The sequence below is a fragment of the Pyxicephalus adspersus genome, chromosome 7, assembly GCF_032062135.1.
Source record: "Pyxicephalus adspersus chromosome 7, UCB_Pads_2.0, whole genome shotgun sequence".
In the NCBI taxonomy this organism is placed as follows: domain Eukaryota; kingdom Metazoa; phylum Chordata; class Amphibia; order Anura; family Pyxicephalidae; genus Pyxicephalus; species Pyxicephalus adspersus.
Genome location: NC_092864.1, coordinates 12385654 through 12402839, shown reverse-complemented (window position 1 = coordinate 12402839; position 17186 = coordinate 12385654). Strand labels below are relative to the sequence as shown.

At 40.5% G+C, this 17186-nt stretch overlaps 2 protein-coding genes across 2 annotated transcripts in view; both read right to left on the bottom strand.

The window, feature by feature from the left end:
• The window catches only part of LOC140335099 (lipase maturation factor 1-like), a 160806-nt gene extending 155907 nt beyond the window's left edge, over positions 1 to 4899 (bottom strand). Inside the window, exon 1 of the mRNA XM_072417480.1 lies at positions 4767 to 4899. Coding sequence (XP_072273581.1) covers positions 4767 to 4778 — 12 coding nt within the window. The 5' untranslated portion in view covers positions 4779 to 4899. The remainder of the gene's footprint in view (positions 1 to 4766) is intronic.
• Positions 4810 to 17186, bottom strand: part of LOC140334753 (lipase maturation factor 1-like) — a 57086-nt gene continuing 44709 nt past the window's right edge. Inside the window, exon 5 of the mRNA XM_072416992.1 lies at positions 4810 to 4915. The gene's annotated coding sequence lies outside the window, so the exon portion shown is untranslated. The remainder of the gene's footprint in view (positions 4916 to 17186) is intronic.

Here is a 17186-nt window from a genome sequence, read left to right as displayed (position 1 = left end):
ATGTACCATAGTGTCCCTCCACACCCCATGTACCGCAGGGCCCCTCCACACTCCATATACTACACTCCTGGACCACAGTCACCTCCACACCCCAAATACTGTACCTCTGGTGCCTGTGTAGGTTTTGGCCGTGTTTTACAAAGGTCTGGCACTGATCAGGCCCTGCTGCAATGATTTGTTACATAGCTACAGTTTGCAGTTTGATCACTTTACTCTGTCTGCAACTGGACTCATTTTCATATTTTCAGGCAAGGCAGTCACTGGCGGGAGATGAAATGATGAAAGGTAAATCTTATTCTCCTTAGTGGACTGAAAAGACTCTTTGCCTCCCCAACCTACAATATTAGATGGACAGAGGGTCAGGGTGGAAAGACAGCCAAGGTCTGCGTACATGTGTCAGGCCTTAGCTGGCTCAGGACACAAATCATAAAACTTCTCCCCCCCAAAAAAACAGGTGCACATGTGCCTGGAAGGAAACTTTGCTTTCACGCATCAGCCGTTCTTTATAGCGCCTGTCAGGATCATTATCCTGTGCGAGAAGGAAACGTGCAAGTGTTTTGGCTCACAGTGACACTACAGCCATCAATCACAAACTCCTAATCGTGGGGATTACACAGCCAGCTAATGCTCTTCCCATCCCACCCTGATCAACGTCATCCCTACAAACCTGTCACCGAGCACTCCTGGACAAGAAGATGGCACCTCTAATTTACAGGGGTCAACAAGTGGGGTGACCTTCATCCGAGATCCTGAACATCATCCGAGAACCTGAACAAATTCAGTTTATGTGAAAGGAAAAAATATGTCAAAGGGAAAGATCAGCTTTAGTGGAGGCAGGTCAATTGCTCTGTGTTCCCGAATAATTTTTTGCCCTTGAATAAACTGTTGGGGTGATCTGTCTGCAAAGTAAAAGTTTTATTCCAGGTATTCTGATTGGCCAGATCAAGGAATAGTTATATTCCAGGTATTCTGATTGGTCAGGCCAAGGAATAGTTAGATTCCAGTCATTCTGATTGGTCAGGCCAAGGCATAGTAAAATCACAGGTATTCTAATTGGTCAGGCCAAGGAATAGTTTTATTTATTGTACTCTGATCAAAATAATAAGGCCAGACCAAAATAATAGGTATATTCTTGGTATTCCAGTTGGTCAGACCAAGGAATAATTTTATTTCAGATATTCTGATTGGTCAGGCCAAGGAAAATTATATTTCCGGTATTCTGATATGTCAGACTGAGGAAAAATTTTGTTCCAGGTATTCTGATTGGTCAGACAACAAAATAGGTATAGTCTTAGTATTCCGATACAGAATAATTTTATTTCAGTTAATCTAATTGGTCAAGCAAAGGAAATGTTACATTTCTGATTTTCTGATATGTCAGGTATTCCTATTATTAGGTATTATATTCCTAGCATTCTGATTGGTCAGACCAAGGATATATATGTTTATAGCCCATTTATTAGCTGACAAAAGCTCCTTTGGTCAAATAGGTACACATTTCCACATGCATGCTCCAAAATCCTGTACAAAACCCTTCCTAGAAAAGTGAAGGATGTTATAGCTGAAAAAGAATGAAGGGGGGTAGAGGACATTTCCATATTCATGTCTAGGTTTTTAATTAAAATGTTCAACAAGCGCAGGTGTTCACTACAGCTGGATTAGTCAGATGTCAACTAAGTGATCGGTGTGGTTCTAGGGGAGGAGACCCCTAAAAAACAGTGCATACAGTGCTCCCCCATGTAAAGGGAAGGTAAGAATGCCTACCAACCTTGTGACCTTTCTTATGTACAACCATTCTGTATACAAAGTGACTTTGACTTTCTGCCTTCTTTACCTTACCTGGTTGACTTTGAGGTCAACCAGGTAAGGTAAATGCATATGTCCTAAATGTGTTTGCTTGGTATTGTGTTAGTTGCTGCTCATATATTGTCCAATCACAGCCTGGGGGTGAAAGGTGACCAGGAGGTGTTGCTAACCTGCAGCAGAGAAAAGTCAGGTCACCAGGCTTGCTGAACATTCTAGCAGGGCTGCATAAATCTCAGAGAGAGATACAAATCCTTAGGAAACTAGAACACTGACTGGAGTTAAGCTTTAATGGCTGCAGCAGAAGCTCGACCAGTCAAGGAAGTGTTAAGTGTTTTCTTGGGTGAAGATTTTGGTAGATGAGCTGTCGGTCATGAAGCGAAGGGGGAACTGGTGCCGTCTTTGTTCTGGAATAGGAGTTCTGTTTGTATTGCGATGCCGAGGTGGCCCTGCTTCTCTTTAATGCCAGATTTTACAACCTTTGCTTTTGCACCTAAAGAAAGCCTATAGGATTACACATCTGCTTGGCCTGATACCAGAGCAGCTCAGGGAGATAAGGCACCTCAACAGAGCCAAAGAAAGCAGCTCGGGACAAACCCTCTGTATTCTACCATTTTATTATTTTGTAGGTTAATCTCCTGTTATCTTGGAAAAACACATACATACAACATGTGGGATTAAAAGCCTCACACTATACCTTCTGATATGGATTGCCTCAGTGTTCAGCTAAGTGTGGACTCTGTCTTCATGCCAAGTGCTGGCACAATAGTTGGTAACATGAGTGTGCAGGTTACAATTACTGTCCCTATGATAATAGTGGCCGTTTCCCAGAATCCTTCGCGCACACAGGCTCATAGCGAATGTCTGGCTTTGGCCATTGTGGTGCTGGCGATTTCATTATGATATCATTTGGAGACCGAGAAACACAACTACTTGACCCTGTAAATTACTGCGAGTTGAGAGTGACTGAAAGTCATGTCAACTGTGTGCAACTGGTCATGGAGTTTGCTAACAAGTGCATTACAAAGAGCCGCAAATGGCACCTAACTTCGAGTTGTATAGAAAGACAAAACGTGCAAAAGATTGTGGTGTGTAACAAGACACATCTACCAACCTACAAGTGACCGGGGGTTGTGTAACGAAAGAAGGACAGGTAGACACATTCACCAATCTTAACTGAATGTGGATCATATAGAAAGCATAACCAGGAGCCACCTCTACCTAAGGCTGTGTACATATGTGCAATAATTCTTGTTGGAAAGAAACTTTCACGATCTTTACGATGCATGAACGAGGGCTGTACATGCAGCGCCTTTCTGCTCTATGAAGTGGGGAGAACAATGGAGCAGCACCCTGCTGGCCTCTCTCCCCTTCACTTTCATTATGATCGTCCGTCATTCCCGGATCCGCCAGGATGGACAGCGAGCGCTGTACACAGACCAGGTTCTCATCCAATATCAGACGAGAATCATCTGACGTGCGTACGTAGATTTAGTGCAAGTGATTGTGGTGTGTAACAAGACCGATCTACAAGTGACTGGGGGTTTTGTAATGAGAGAAGGATGGAGAGACAAATATAATCAATAACCAGTCAATCTATAACTGACTGTGGGTTGAATATCAAGACGGTGACAGAGACCCTCCTAAATCTGCAAGTATTAAGGTGTGTAACAAGTAACACTGAGAGCCACATATACCAATATGGAACTGACTGTGGGTTGTGCAACACAAAGCTGTTTAGACGTTAGTCCTAGCAAAACATAAAAATAACTTAGGTCATTTACATATTCTATTAAAAGACAATCAATAATATTTGCATTTATTACCTGAAATATATCATTACACTGTGCTGCCACATACATTTTCAAGTAAGGCTTAAAGTTGGAATGACGGTTTCATAAAAAGGATGAAAAAGGTAGTAAAAAAAAAAATTTCCAGAAAGGGGTAAGCATCACCATATGTGCAAAGCAATGGGGCCTATACAGAGTTCTGATGCCTATGATCACTGGATTATATTGATGGTGTCCCTAAAGGTCAAGGTCAGGGAACAGGAAGATCTGTTGGGGGGGAAATTTGATTCTCTATTAGTATTTAATGTACAGCACTGCGTAATATGTTGGCTGTTTATTATTATTAATAATAATATTAATAATAATAATAGTATGGTGGCCACCTTGGAGCCATACAGCACTGTAGAAAGGATGAAGAAAACTAAGATGGGAAAATAGAATGCCCTCTATATGGTTAATTTTTGACACTAATTAAAGTGTATGGCTGTCTGTATCCAGGTTCCCTTCAACCTTCAACTAATTTAAAGCAACCTTTGCAGCAACAGATATCAAGCTGTTCCGAGGTTGCAAGGAGACCTGTAACTGGTATTGAAGATTCTTTTTTCTCGGTTCCCTATAACTTTATGGAGTGCAGCAGAATACTTACAGAAAGTTGTACAATGGATGATGATTTCACAGCCTTTGAGGGTTATTTGCCATTTTTACTGCAGCCTGTAAGCTGCGGTTGTATTTTTCCACTGTTTAGGAGGGGCTTCTATGTTACCAAAGTCATTAAAGAAAAATGAACACATGAATAATGAAATGATAGCCTTCCTGGGCAAGGACCTCTATTATTCTGGTCTCCAGTAGAGTTTAGTAGAGTTTTGACAGATGAACAAATAAGTGCTGTACACATTGCGCTGTTCTGTTCTATGAGGATGAGCGAGCAGCCCCCTCCTTCATTTCTATTGCGGTTCTTTATCATCAGTTGCTCATTTGTCAGGATGGATCTATAAACGACATTGGGCAACCTCTGTACATGTCAGATTCTAGCTGAAGACAAGCCCGACTATTCATATCGGACAATAATCATGTGACATGTGTATATAGCCTTAGTGTTATTGAGAAGTGCTTGTTATACTGTACTTTGTCACAAAAAAGAATGGGTGCGGTACAGCACCTTTCAACACCTACCGCTCCAAGCATGATGCGGAAGATTAGCCAGCGAAATGCCCAGATGACGATGCCAGATGGAGGTGTTCGTTCAGGTACCCGTGACAAAGTCCAAACAGGGCACAGAAAGATTCCTAGAAATCCTGTTTCCAAAAGCTGGGACTCCCATCCTAAAGAAAGAGACAAAATGGTACAAATAACTGAAAACAAAGCCTGCATTTACAAGTGAAAACATAGGACAAGCCAGGTGCGGGCAGTTCTAATCTTATTCCACTGGAATAGAGGCACAGGATATGAGGGCTTCTTACACCTATCCTAATAAGTTTCATATAATCCCAATAATTATCACATCAAACCTGGTAAAATGCCAACTGCTCCAATACAACAGCAGCCATTGTTTCTGGAGGAAACACTTATCTGATGTCAGGATGAGCGATCATACAACTGATAAGACTGGAGATCAAAGTACAGTTCCTGCCGGACTGGTTTCTTTGTCAAAAAAAAAAAACCTGACAAGTTTTTATGTCTATGCAAACCCTTAACCATGAACTTCTCTAATTTGTTCTGTTTGATCAGCTTAATATGGCATTGCAAATATTGTGGTAAACTTGTTAAATAAAAGAAAAATAATGCATGCTGGTCATGCCAGAAATCATTTGTGATGTGTTCTTGTACATGTTTTTATTTATTTCTGGCCTATCCCAGGTCACCTTGGCTCATGGTAGGGAGATGAGCAAAGAGGTGGATGTTCCCTAGTCCTGTCCTAAGATGACAACGCTGCCCTTATAGATACACTACAGTGAGTAAGTGTTGTCACCCAAGGAAAGGATTATGTAAAAAAAAAAAGTTAGGCCTGAAAAATGCAAACCAATGTAGCCAATCTACGGCTAGGCAGGTTGCAATCAGAAGTGTAACGATCGCCCCTGCAACACCTGTAGGCAAAGTGACGCCCAACAAAGTAATAGCCCTGGTATTTGCTGCCCCTTTTAGGGGCTTAGTGCTACTTGTGCCCTCTCTTACCCTAATTTGACTGCCAGCATTGCATGGGCTGATTGTAATTGGCCATATCAGTGGAGTTGAAGCATCTTCTGGGTTTTGCTCCATTCCCAGTGAATGGAGAGGAAAGCAGAGGAAGCCGTAGACTGATGGAGAGAAGCCAGAAGGAAACACTGCAGAAGCAAGCTGCTTGGGTAAGAGGATACCAAGAGAGCTGGTGTACGTTCCTGTTTAGTGTACTATAGGTGTGGTATTGTGTGTGTTTAGTGTATTACTATGTGTGTTTGCAAGTGCATAACTAGAATTGCAGGGGATGCCCACTAGTTGGCGGAGCACTGGTAATTGCCATTTCTCTCTTCTGTCCCTCTTTATTAGAGAAATGAGGTTCTACTTTTCTGGGTGCCCACAAGAACCACATTTTATTGTCACCATAAAACACAATGAAAGGTGCCTGTTGGGCTGTGATTGGCTCCTGTGGGCAGCACTGTGATTGGCTTCTGTGGGCAACACTGACAGTTATCTTTAATCCCCAGCAGGGAGTTTAAATACCAAGTTTTCTCATATTCATGCGTGGACATAAGGTACATGTCAACACCAGTGCTGTTTAATATATGACACCGTCTTTGTTTAGGCATGAACATCCTTGCATGTTATATTATGCTGCCAGTATGCAAAAGGACCATTTGCATGTCAGATTCTAGGAAAGTTGATAAGAAACACAACTGCTTTGAAAGGCAAAACAAACCGCTGTCTAACTGTGACCTGAAGGCATAGCTGTCACCTGGACCTTGGATGCTGATTAACTTGTGAGCTATAATTTAAAGAGGAAGCACTGGTCAACCATATCCACCGGGCTCAAGGCCTGGGAGTATCGCTGAACTCCAGAAATAAATTTGTCTTTAAAAAAAAAAAAAAAAGAGGATGCCACTGAAAGGTATTGGGATCAGGTGCTCGAAGTCTGCTCCACATAGACAAGGTCTGACCAGCTTGGTCTAAAGGGTTCTGAGTGCACAGAACACTGACTCCAATCCTACTAAATTTCTTTCTGTTTGCATGCCGGGTCAACATCAGTACCTGACCACATACATGCTTTTTTGGCTTAATATGTGCCAATTGCCACACACGCCCTCAAAAATATTTTGGAAAGGTGTGGAAAGTTTTACAGCCACAAAGAGGGGCCAACTCTGTGTTAAGTCACTAGGCTTTGGAATTGGAACTCCAGCAGGCAAGGGGTAAAGGTATCATATATGAAGAACAAAATGCCACAGCAGTGGAGGCTGTCTTAGGTGAAGCCACACCTTGTGTATGACCCCAAACAAAATGCAAAAAGGTAATGTAAAGGTACTCATGGGTAATAATTATTATTGTTAATATTATTATTAGTATTATTAATAATAAAAAAAGGATTTATATAGCGCCAACATATTATGCAGCGCTGTACATTAAATAGTATACATTAAAAAAAATAATAATTTAAACATTTTCAGACTGGGGTAATTACAGTCGATACAATATGATATTTACAGTCGATACAATATGGTTGCACTCTCCTACAATTCTTCACTCACTACAAGCCCTCCGAAATGACTGCATGAGGGGAGGATGGGGGTAAGGGTGGTGTATAAGCCCCAAGGTGATAGAACTATAATCACTGAATATGGAGGAGGCGCCTCTTCTATATTGAATTAGGATAAAGGTGTGATGGTCAGGTGTTAATCTTTGGCCATATAGTTTACATCAGTGTTTCCCACCTTTTTAACATTGGGGGGACCCATAATATAACTTAGTAGTTTCTTAGAAAACCCTGCTATAATTACTAAATTCACATGTCACAATATATTAGTGTGGAGGTCAGGGGGAAGAATTAGGGGCAAGTGGGAAGAATGTCGCCCTTACAGATAGCAAAAAAGATTATTGCTGACAGTAGTAGTACTGTCCGGAGAGACATGAATTGCTCCATACTCAAGGAACTCATAGCAACCTCTAGAAGAACCCTGTTTAAGAAACATGGATGTACATGATTGTGAACTATGCAGCAAAGGATTTGGTATTTTGTTCAACCAGTGCAACTAGTTCATGGATGGTTGGCTCAGTGGGTAGCACTCCCAGCACTCCTAGATCCCAGGTTCAAAGCTCAGCCAGGACTCTATCTGCATGGAGTTTGCAGGTTCTCCTTGTGTTTGTGTGGGTTTCCTCCGGGTTCTCCCGTTTTCTCCCATATTCCAAAAACATGCAGTGAGGTTAATCAACTTTCCTTCAAAAATTGTCCTTAGTTATAAAAGACATATGACTATGGTAGGGACAATAGATTGTGAGCTCCTTTAAGGAACAGTTAAGCTGCGTACACACGTCAGATTTTTCTCGCCCGATAATCGGCATCGGCCAAATATTGGGCGAGAATCTGGCGTGTGTACAGTCGGCGTCGTTCATCGTCTGTGGATCCGTCCTGGCGGATCCACGAGCGATGAACGACTAGCAATCCTAATGCAAGGGAAGGGGGAGAGCGCGCAGCAGGGTGCCGCTCCATCGCTCTCCCCATCCCCTCTCCATAGAGCAGAACTGTGGTGTATGTACAGCACCGTTCATGCATCGTGTAGTCCTTTGTCGTTGGAAAGTATCGTGAAAAATCCTTTCCAACGACAAAAATTGCACGTGTGTACGCAGCTTTAGTGACATGACTATGGACTTTGTACATTGCTGTGTAATATGTTAGCGCTATATAAATACTGTGTAATAATAATAATAATAACAATGAACCTTCCTGAAGACATTTTTACAACTATACAACAAAAGTTGGTCCATATTATTATGCTGCCACCTCGCCTGCACATGTTCACTGCGTAAAGATGACAAAATCTAATACAGTCCAATGGCCAATATAAATGCCTTGCTTGGCTCAGACTACAGACTATTTGTAATATCTGGAGAAAAGTAGGAATTTATTACTGCATGTACCAATTCAAAGTAGTGTTACAAGTTTTTTTTTAATGATTACAAAACTGCTCAGCATGCTCTGCTTTTAGAAATAGCAGTTCAGAGGTTGCAGGTGCCAAGCTTTGCAATTTGTATTTTTCTTAAAATGGGTTTAAGTTCTATCATCAACCAAAACCAATGTCCTACAGCCAGCATAGCTGGCATGTCCTACAGCTAGCACCTCATACATGATAATACAACGCGGGCCTCCGAGAAGCTTTTTTTTTTTTTTTCAACTTACAGAATATATAAAACTTTTCATTGTTGTAGTAAAAAGCTTTTAATGCTTTGGCTTTCCCATGGAGATGCAGAGGGCGGTCTGCTCAGTATCAACGGCACTTGCGAAGTTCTGTAGCAGATCCTGGACAGAAAAAGAGATTGCTCTCACTCCATTAATACCCACATCGGGGTCACCCTGCATGGCTACCAGCGTCCGCATGTTTCATTCACAATTTCCCACCCAAATGATCATCCCTCTGCTTCTGGCTTATGTGCTGAAATATTTCAGTCTGTTTTTATCATTTAAATGGGCTCTCAAGAGAATCCTAACGAGTTCTGTGCATAATACAAGGGGCAGGGATTACAAAACTGAAGAGAACCTTATCAAAACTTCACAAAGCTTTAGAGCAGATGGATGCCATACAGAACTGCATTTTACCAATATAAATTCAGGGTGTTATTGCTGATATTGAAGAAAGGTAAATGTGTTGTGCCTATTGGAAGGTACACTATTCATCAAATAAATGTCAATAAGCACTATAAAATAACACTACATTGGCAACATTTTCAGATAACTGACCATCAACCTTAGGATATGTACACGTTAGATCTTAGCTGTTGGAAAGGACCTTTCATGATCCTTTCCAAAGACATATAACTAAAAGGTGAATGCACGAGTGCTGGACATACAGCATCGTTCTGCTCTACGGAGAGGGGAGAATGGTGGGAATGATTCACTTGTATCGCATGAATGATCCATGAATGATGTCAGACAAGCGCTGTACACACATCAGATTCTCGTCTGATATCAGCCCTGAAGTGATTATCGGTTTATGTGTGATTATTATTGAAAATAGACAACAGTTGTACAAATATCAGAAACTGTTTGGTGAGTTTGTAGTGCATACATAAATGTTAATAAACAATAGCCTATTTAAACCTTTAATGACTAAAGGGTTACAAGGACTTGATGCTATACAAAACACAACTGCCAAAATTATTGGAGCATTCAGGTGTATTATCAATTAGACTGGATCCCGAGTCTCAACGCGTTTTGCCAGTTTAGGCTTCCTCAGGGGAATTGGGGATACTGACAAAGGCAAAAATAGGCAAAGACATTAATTATGGATCAATAAATTATAGATAATTAGTCATAAAAAGTAAAAATAAGGCTATTGCTTATTAACAGTTAATACTTCCTTACTAGTAGCCGAGTGATTGTGTATAATTACATACAGGAAAGCTGTTACAAGTTAAGTTTGGGACAAATTCAGCTTTTGGTTTCTCTTTCTCATCTCTCCAGAGTGAGTCTTTTGGGGAATTAGGTTCAGAAGACATTTAAAACCAGCATTCTTTCCTCTACACCCAAAAACATACTAAATGTATTTAGAAATATCTCATTTTACTCCCGAAGCAGGCCTTGTCGTCCGTAAAACACGTTCAATTAACAAGACATATTGCCACAATCAAAAGGAGGAATTTTTAATTTGACTGTATTTAGGTTTGTTGTTAAAATTAAACCTTTATGGCTAATAAAAGGTTATGTAATGCTTTTAGGTTGAGTGTGATACCTTAAAAGTCTCTGTGGCATTTGAAATAGGGGTGAGTGGAAACTAAAAAAAAGGTACGAGGAAATTTTGTCATTTACTTAGTAAAAATTTTAAATAAAAAATGAAAAAAAAAGACCGTGTTTAAATATTCCCACTTTTTCTCTATTTGCTGTTTTCTGCAACCAATTGCTTTCTGCAGACACAGTTAGTTGGACGATGTGCACCTGTGAGTCATTAAACTGTCACATGATCCTTAAATAAATACACCTGTTTCTGTTTCTAGAAGGACCCAGAACTGTTACAAGTCCCTGATTTAGGAAAAGGACCCAGAACTGTTACAAGTTACAAGTTCTTAGAGAAGCACCAATCCGGGATGAATAATAAAAAACCTTTTGTACATTCTCCAGAGATCTACTGATCACATTATATAAAAATGGAAAGAATATGGCACATGTGCAAACTCCTGTCATCAGGACATTCAGATAGGATGAATCTCTTTAACGAGACAGAGACAGCTATAAAATGAGGAAAGGGATTGTAACTGTAAGAAGAAGGAATAGGGTTGACTATAAGTACTTGTACGTAATGGCAAAACTTTTTTTGTTGTTAGGTCTTAATCAGTGAAGAGTTGGAGCCTTCGTCAGATTACTACTGCTTTATGTGCCCCTGCTTGCACTGCTCACCCTCTCCATATGTGACCAAAGTGAATGAAAATACGTGATTGTAAGTTGTCACCAGAAAAGGAATGGAAGGGAAATTTGCCAATGGTGCAACCTGTTGCAGGAACACCCATCAAAGAAAAGATTTAGGTATTTATAGGGTGGTATCCCCTCATTTTAACAGTACAGGAAGTAACGGACAGTCTCTGCACCTATCACCAGATTGTAAACATTTTAAAAAAAATTTTAAATTTTAAAACTTTTTTTTTTAATTTCCTGCACCTTCTGAACAGGAAGCTGCAGCCTCCTGGGATACTCATGTCACATACCCCAGGAGACATGCCCGAGATCGAGCACTGCATCATCAGGGCTTTTCTCAAATGTAGGTGAACTAGGGCACAATCTAACACATGTGCATGAGTGAGATCATTGCTTGTTTGTTTTATATATGGAGGCCCTGTCGGAAAAGACATAACCTGATTGGGAGACATCATGAAGATGGAAGATCATTAAGATGGTGGTGTGGGATGTAACAGGAAGCCCCATAAAGAAAATAGATGGAAAGCAGGACAGCCAGGATTGGCAAGGTGTGGAAATTTTTTTAAGCAAGTTGCACTTTAAATGGGACACAAGGGACCCAAAATTGACAAGGGAGTTAAAGTTTTGGATAAGTCAACAGTCCCTACAGTAAAGCTCATTGATGTTGCCCCTTTACATTGGCAGCCATTTGTAATGTGATCCACCTTACATTAGTGGTCAATAAAGAAGAAACCCTTTGCAATGTCAGCGGAAAACTGTCCCCGTTATATTGATGGTCAGCACAGGTTGAAGATCAATCCAGCACCACTCAAAGACCCTCTAACAATCTCAAGAGGAACAATCGGAGAAATAATCCCTGCAACAGGAGATCTCTAGTTAGAAACAGCTGGACTAAACGAATAAAATTAGATTTTGTTTAGCATACTAAACAGTTCCTAAAATAGTTTCAGTACAGAGTCTACTTCTTTACTAAAGATTTGAAAATCTATTGACTGTGTCATGACTGGAGGTTTGCATGTAAAAGGAGAGCTGGGGAAGTTTGGGTACATGAGGATAAAGTTGTAGGAGGAGTACTTTTTTTTTTGACAGATGTCATTTAGGTCTGACAACCAGGTCCCTTTTCCCACCAGAACTGGGAGACACCAGGCTCCCCTCGGGCCATGGGTGCTCTGATACTGCTGGGAAGTGAAGGGTTCGAACTGTTGTCCCACCTGCTCTTGTTCTGTGCAGTGGCATGGAGGGCTAGCTCCACCAGCTGCATACAGGAGCACAAAGAGCTCTTTTGTCCCACTCCCTGCTGGACCCAGACACAGAGAGATAGAAATAATTAGGAGTATCTTCCAGCGGCCCTAGATGCTGCTGCTCCTCCTTGTACTCCCCAGATCCATTAACCTATTCCTTGCTGCCGCCCCCACTGCTCTGTTTTATGGCCCGGCTAATATGACATCGGCTCCTTTCATCATCTTGGTGGCTTTCCTTTGAGTCTGAAAAGATCTTTTTATGTTATGATGGTGGAGATGTTCCCATGACAGATGCAGGGTCCAAAGATCAAGCAACTGCAGGGTACAAAAGGCTGAGAATTAAAGACTACCAAAAAATTTCCACTTCAACCAAAGCCTGCTGGTCCATTTTTCAGGATCTAATATAAAGTAGGGACTGAGCAAAAATGAGTGTGTATTTATGTTTTTACATGTATTTGAAGATAACCATTGTCAGTTTTGTAACCATCTACACAGTTTTCTTTCATGCTCCCTGCAAAAATTCCTGTTAATACAGTCAGTGAAGTCCACCGATTTCTGTTGCCGAGCGGTGTGGCAACAATTCTGAACTACTCCAGAATTCAGAGCTTTGTTGCCACTCTCATGCTTGTAGCTTGTCAATCAACACCAGGCAATACCTAGTCTCGGCTAACAATTCCCAGCTTGACAGTACTAAACCTTCCTACTGTGATCTGCAGCATGTGAGACACATATGGAAGACATCAGATTTGTGATTGTTTGCAGTGACAGGAGAAGGAAGGAGCCCTTTACACACAGCGCTGTTCTTCTCTATGGGGAGGATGAGATAGAGACGCCTTGCTATGTTCTCCTCTATTGGAAAGCGCAGGAACCATTCCTAACTGCCCATACATAATTAAAAAACGTTGGGGGACCTCGGTGCACATGCTAGATTTTTGCCTAAGACAAGTAGGACCATTCGTCTCGAGAAACAATCATCTGACGTGTGAATGTAGCTTTAGTCAGGGGAGTTTTTGTTAATCTATACATCTTGTGCATCAGATGGTAAGAGGATTGGATACTTGTCATACAATGTCATACAGTGGCCTTTAGTATTATTTTAAACCGTAGGTATGTTGACTCACTGTCATGAGCTTCTTCTGACTGTGCATGGGCAGCTTGCAGTGTAAATAACTGACAAGTTTTTTTTCCAGATCCTTGTAATTATTCACTAATAGATTTCCCTTGCCTCTGTTGATGTAGGTGTCTGTCAGTTTGTCAGATCTGTATCTGTTTAATGAGCGTGTTAGATAAGAGCGGGCAGATAAGAGGAGGTGATACAGCTGTCACTGAGGATTGCTACTGTGCAGACCATCAGAAGATCATGAATCCTCAGACATGATGATAGAAATGAAGATGGATGGAATACTTAACCTGAGCAAATTCAGTCTTCTACTTTTCTCTCTTCACTTGCAAGCAAATCAGATGCTACCAATTGGGGCTTCCGCCTGGCCACCTCGTCCTTCCAGTGCTGCAGCTTTGTCCAAAAATCAGCCCAATGGTACATAAGAAAAACCTACACTTTTTTATTTTTTTTTAAATATTGAAACAGTGGAGAAAGGTTTATATTGATGTACCTAAGTTAAAGGAGATTCACTTCTCTGTTGGTCCTTGTGAACATTGTCACTGCAAATAAAAGTGAAAAATATTGCAAAATTCTGCAATGTCACCAGATAGAAAAAAAAGAGATGAAAATTTTATTCATTCTTTTATTAATATAAGATTTCCTTTTTTCGCTATTTTTTCATTTCTTTTCTGTAGTGTCACAATTTTCCTAAATTTTGTTTAAACCCAAACATTAAAATCTCGTAAAAACTATATAAGACTACAAAAGCCATTTCAACATTTTTAAATCTGCATCAGAATGCCCTATGATGCTTCCATGAAGCTCTTTATTCAGACACTAAGAGGTTCATTTATAAAGCAGTGAATTGGACATTTATTGAAATATTTCCTAGTGGAGGATCAAATTCTGCCATTAAAACATATGGACCTGGAAGAGTCTCAGGGAATGTTTCAGTGAATGTTGGATTCACTGCTTTAAAAACAAAACTTCTAAAAGTGACAACAAATCCCTCCCTGATTTGTCACCCTCCAGACGAAAACTACAAATTGCTGTTTCCAAACAAATTAAGCTGGCATGGTCCACTGTGGTCATCCTCAAGAAACCATCCAAAGAAATGCAACCTCTGGTGGGTGCATGTAGCAAAGAAATGGTTACAAAAAGACTGCAGATCCAAAGCAATTAGATGCAACAAAGGATGAAAAAGGCGACAACTACATTTTGTTTAAACATAACAATTGTTTATGACTCTCCAAACCAGGGTCCATTTCAAATTCGACCCCACCTACGTCCAACCTCTTGGGAATCATTTTTTGTACAAAGTTCTAGCTAGCAGGCAACAGCGTGATTCTCAAAAGCAACATGTCTGAGTGGTTGCTCTTTGAAGCCACAGCCAAATGTGGTTGCTCACGTAGTGGTTTGCTGTGCAGTTTTGCAGTGTGGGTCTAAAAGGGCCCTAAAATAATTAAGAAACAATCAGCGCAACAAAATATCAATATTTATAAATCTGTCTTATGATGTTTTAGGCTGGGAATGAAGCAGAACCCTGAGTTCTGTCTTCTCCAGCAACCTGTTGCAAGCTTTCAGTGAGAGTGTCGGAGAGCCGCTGTCCCTGCTGAGATCTGTCATGTTACACAGGTGTCCGAGCAGCTTGTAAATCCATCAGCAAACGGATACTAGGCTGTGGTTTCCCTATGTCACACAAACAAGTCTCAATGGAAGCTTTATAATGAGACACTTCCCTCCAAACTGGAAGATCAACCAGCTACTGCGGGACTGCGAGATACCAGCAACTGAAGAGATGGGAAACACCTTGTGTAACAAGCCTGTGCAAAGATCAATCATATCGTTATCAATTCCTACATCATAATAACAAAAAATTAAACAGCCCAAGAACAGATAAAAAAAACAAATATTGCTTCAATATTCAGACACTTTTCCTGCAGTCTTTTTGTTTCATACTCCTACCCCAGTCTGATGGTCAACCTACTTACTATCAGCACAGGTTGTCCTCTGACTTGACAAGTTTAACTGTCATTCAGATTTCTTCTATCAGCATATTTCTTGGATTATTTTGTTTCTTCTTCCTATGATTCAGCCTTTCTGTACAGGGAATGAAAGGGGCTGATAAATTTAGAGTTGTACATGGCTTATATTTATAAAATACATTTAATAGCGTCTTCAAATTTATTGGGCTGCAATCATATGTTTCTAGATCTACCTAGGGTTCAGTTTTTAATTTATTTTAAATTTGTTTAATAAAATTGGTTAAATACCCCGATTACCTTAGACGTCAAGGAGACAACCCTTGTTACTTTCGCTACTGAAAACACAACAGAAAGTGCGAGGAAACTCTAAGAATGTTGTTATCAGAAGAGGTGTGTGTAAATTCTAGTGGAGATTTTGTAGTGGCTTAAATAATAAACAACATTTTAATAAAAAGTTTGAATTAATTTGTTGATCACAAATTTTAAAATTAAAGACGCTGTATAAAACTTTCATACATTCCATAATATATATATATATATATATATATATATATAATTATGTGTATATACACATTCCAGCTATTACCCGCCTAATAAATATAGTTGCTCAAAAAGACCTCATATCCAAAAATAGAGTTATTTGTCAACGCAAAATATCACATTTTATCTCAACGCGTTTCAGGTAAATATAATGCCACATAATTCACTATTTTTTCGAAAAAATACAAAGTTTTTCGAACGTTGCGAAACACGTGATATGATGTGACTAGGTTTGTTTAAACCTTGGAATGTGGCACTTTTTGATTTCACAAACCATTGGGGATCTAGCGAAAATATAAAACCAGAAGAGGCGTTCCATTGAAATGTTCCCCTCTATTTCTCTATCAGTGATAACTCAAAACTGTAGATTTTTTGTCAAATTCATCACAATGATAACATTCAGGGTGGGGTGCTGGCATCCTCACCTGGTCCTCTTCCGGGTGTGGGAAACTCAGTCTTCTTGATTGATCAGTTCGGAATAATGCAACCCCTGCATATGTACCCAGGAGTTTATTCATTGGTTGACTAGGTTGGAATGACGCAGCTCCTGCGCATGCACAGGGTTCATTCAATCCTAGTAGCCAGCCTGTCCTTTCTGCAAAATTGAACCTCACAACTGTTTCTTATTTAGGTTTAGTTCCTACTCCTTCCAAACCATCAAGTTTTATAGCAGTCTGTTACCTAAATATAAACGTTTACAGTTGTCACAAGAAGGTCAGAGTTGGACCATTGGCCCTATACCTTATACATGTGATGTTATCAATCCGGCTACACAGTATGACAGGAGCATGTAAATCACAATAGCCACTGAATAGAATTACTGGTGGTTGGAGTTTTGCAGAAGAAGCAGCTCATGTCCTTGTGCTTTTGGCAGGGGTTCTGTTTTAATAAAAGACAAGCCGGAATAATTTTTTCAGTTCCACTTTTTCAGGTCATTTTCATTTGAGTCCTGAGTGTGGAATTCTAAGAGGGTCTGTCATGTGCAGAATATCAGAACCGCCGCCCACTCCTTCAGAACAAAAGGGATAAAGAGAGTCCAAGGTCAGCTGATTTACTGTGCAGCTCCAAGCAGTCTCAGGGCTATACTTCACAAGCCCACCTGGGTGTGGGAGGTTAGAGGTAGCGGGACCGGCCAGT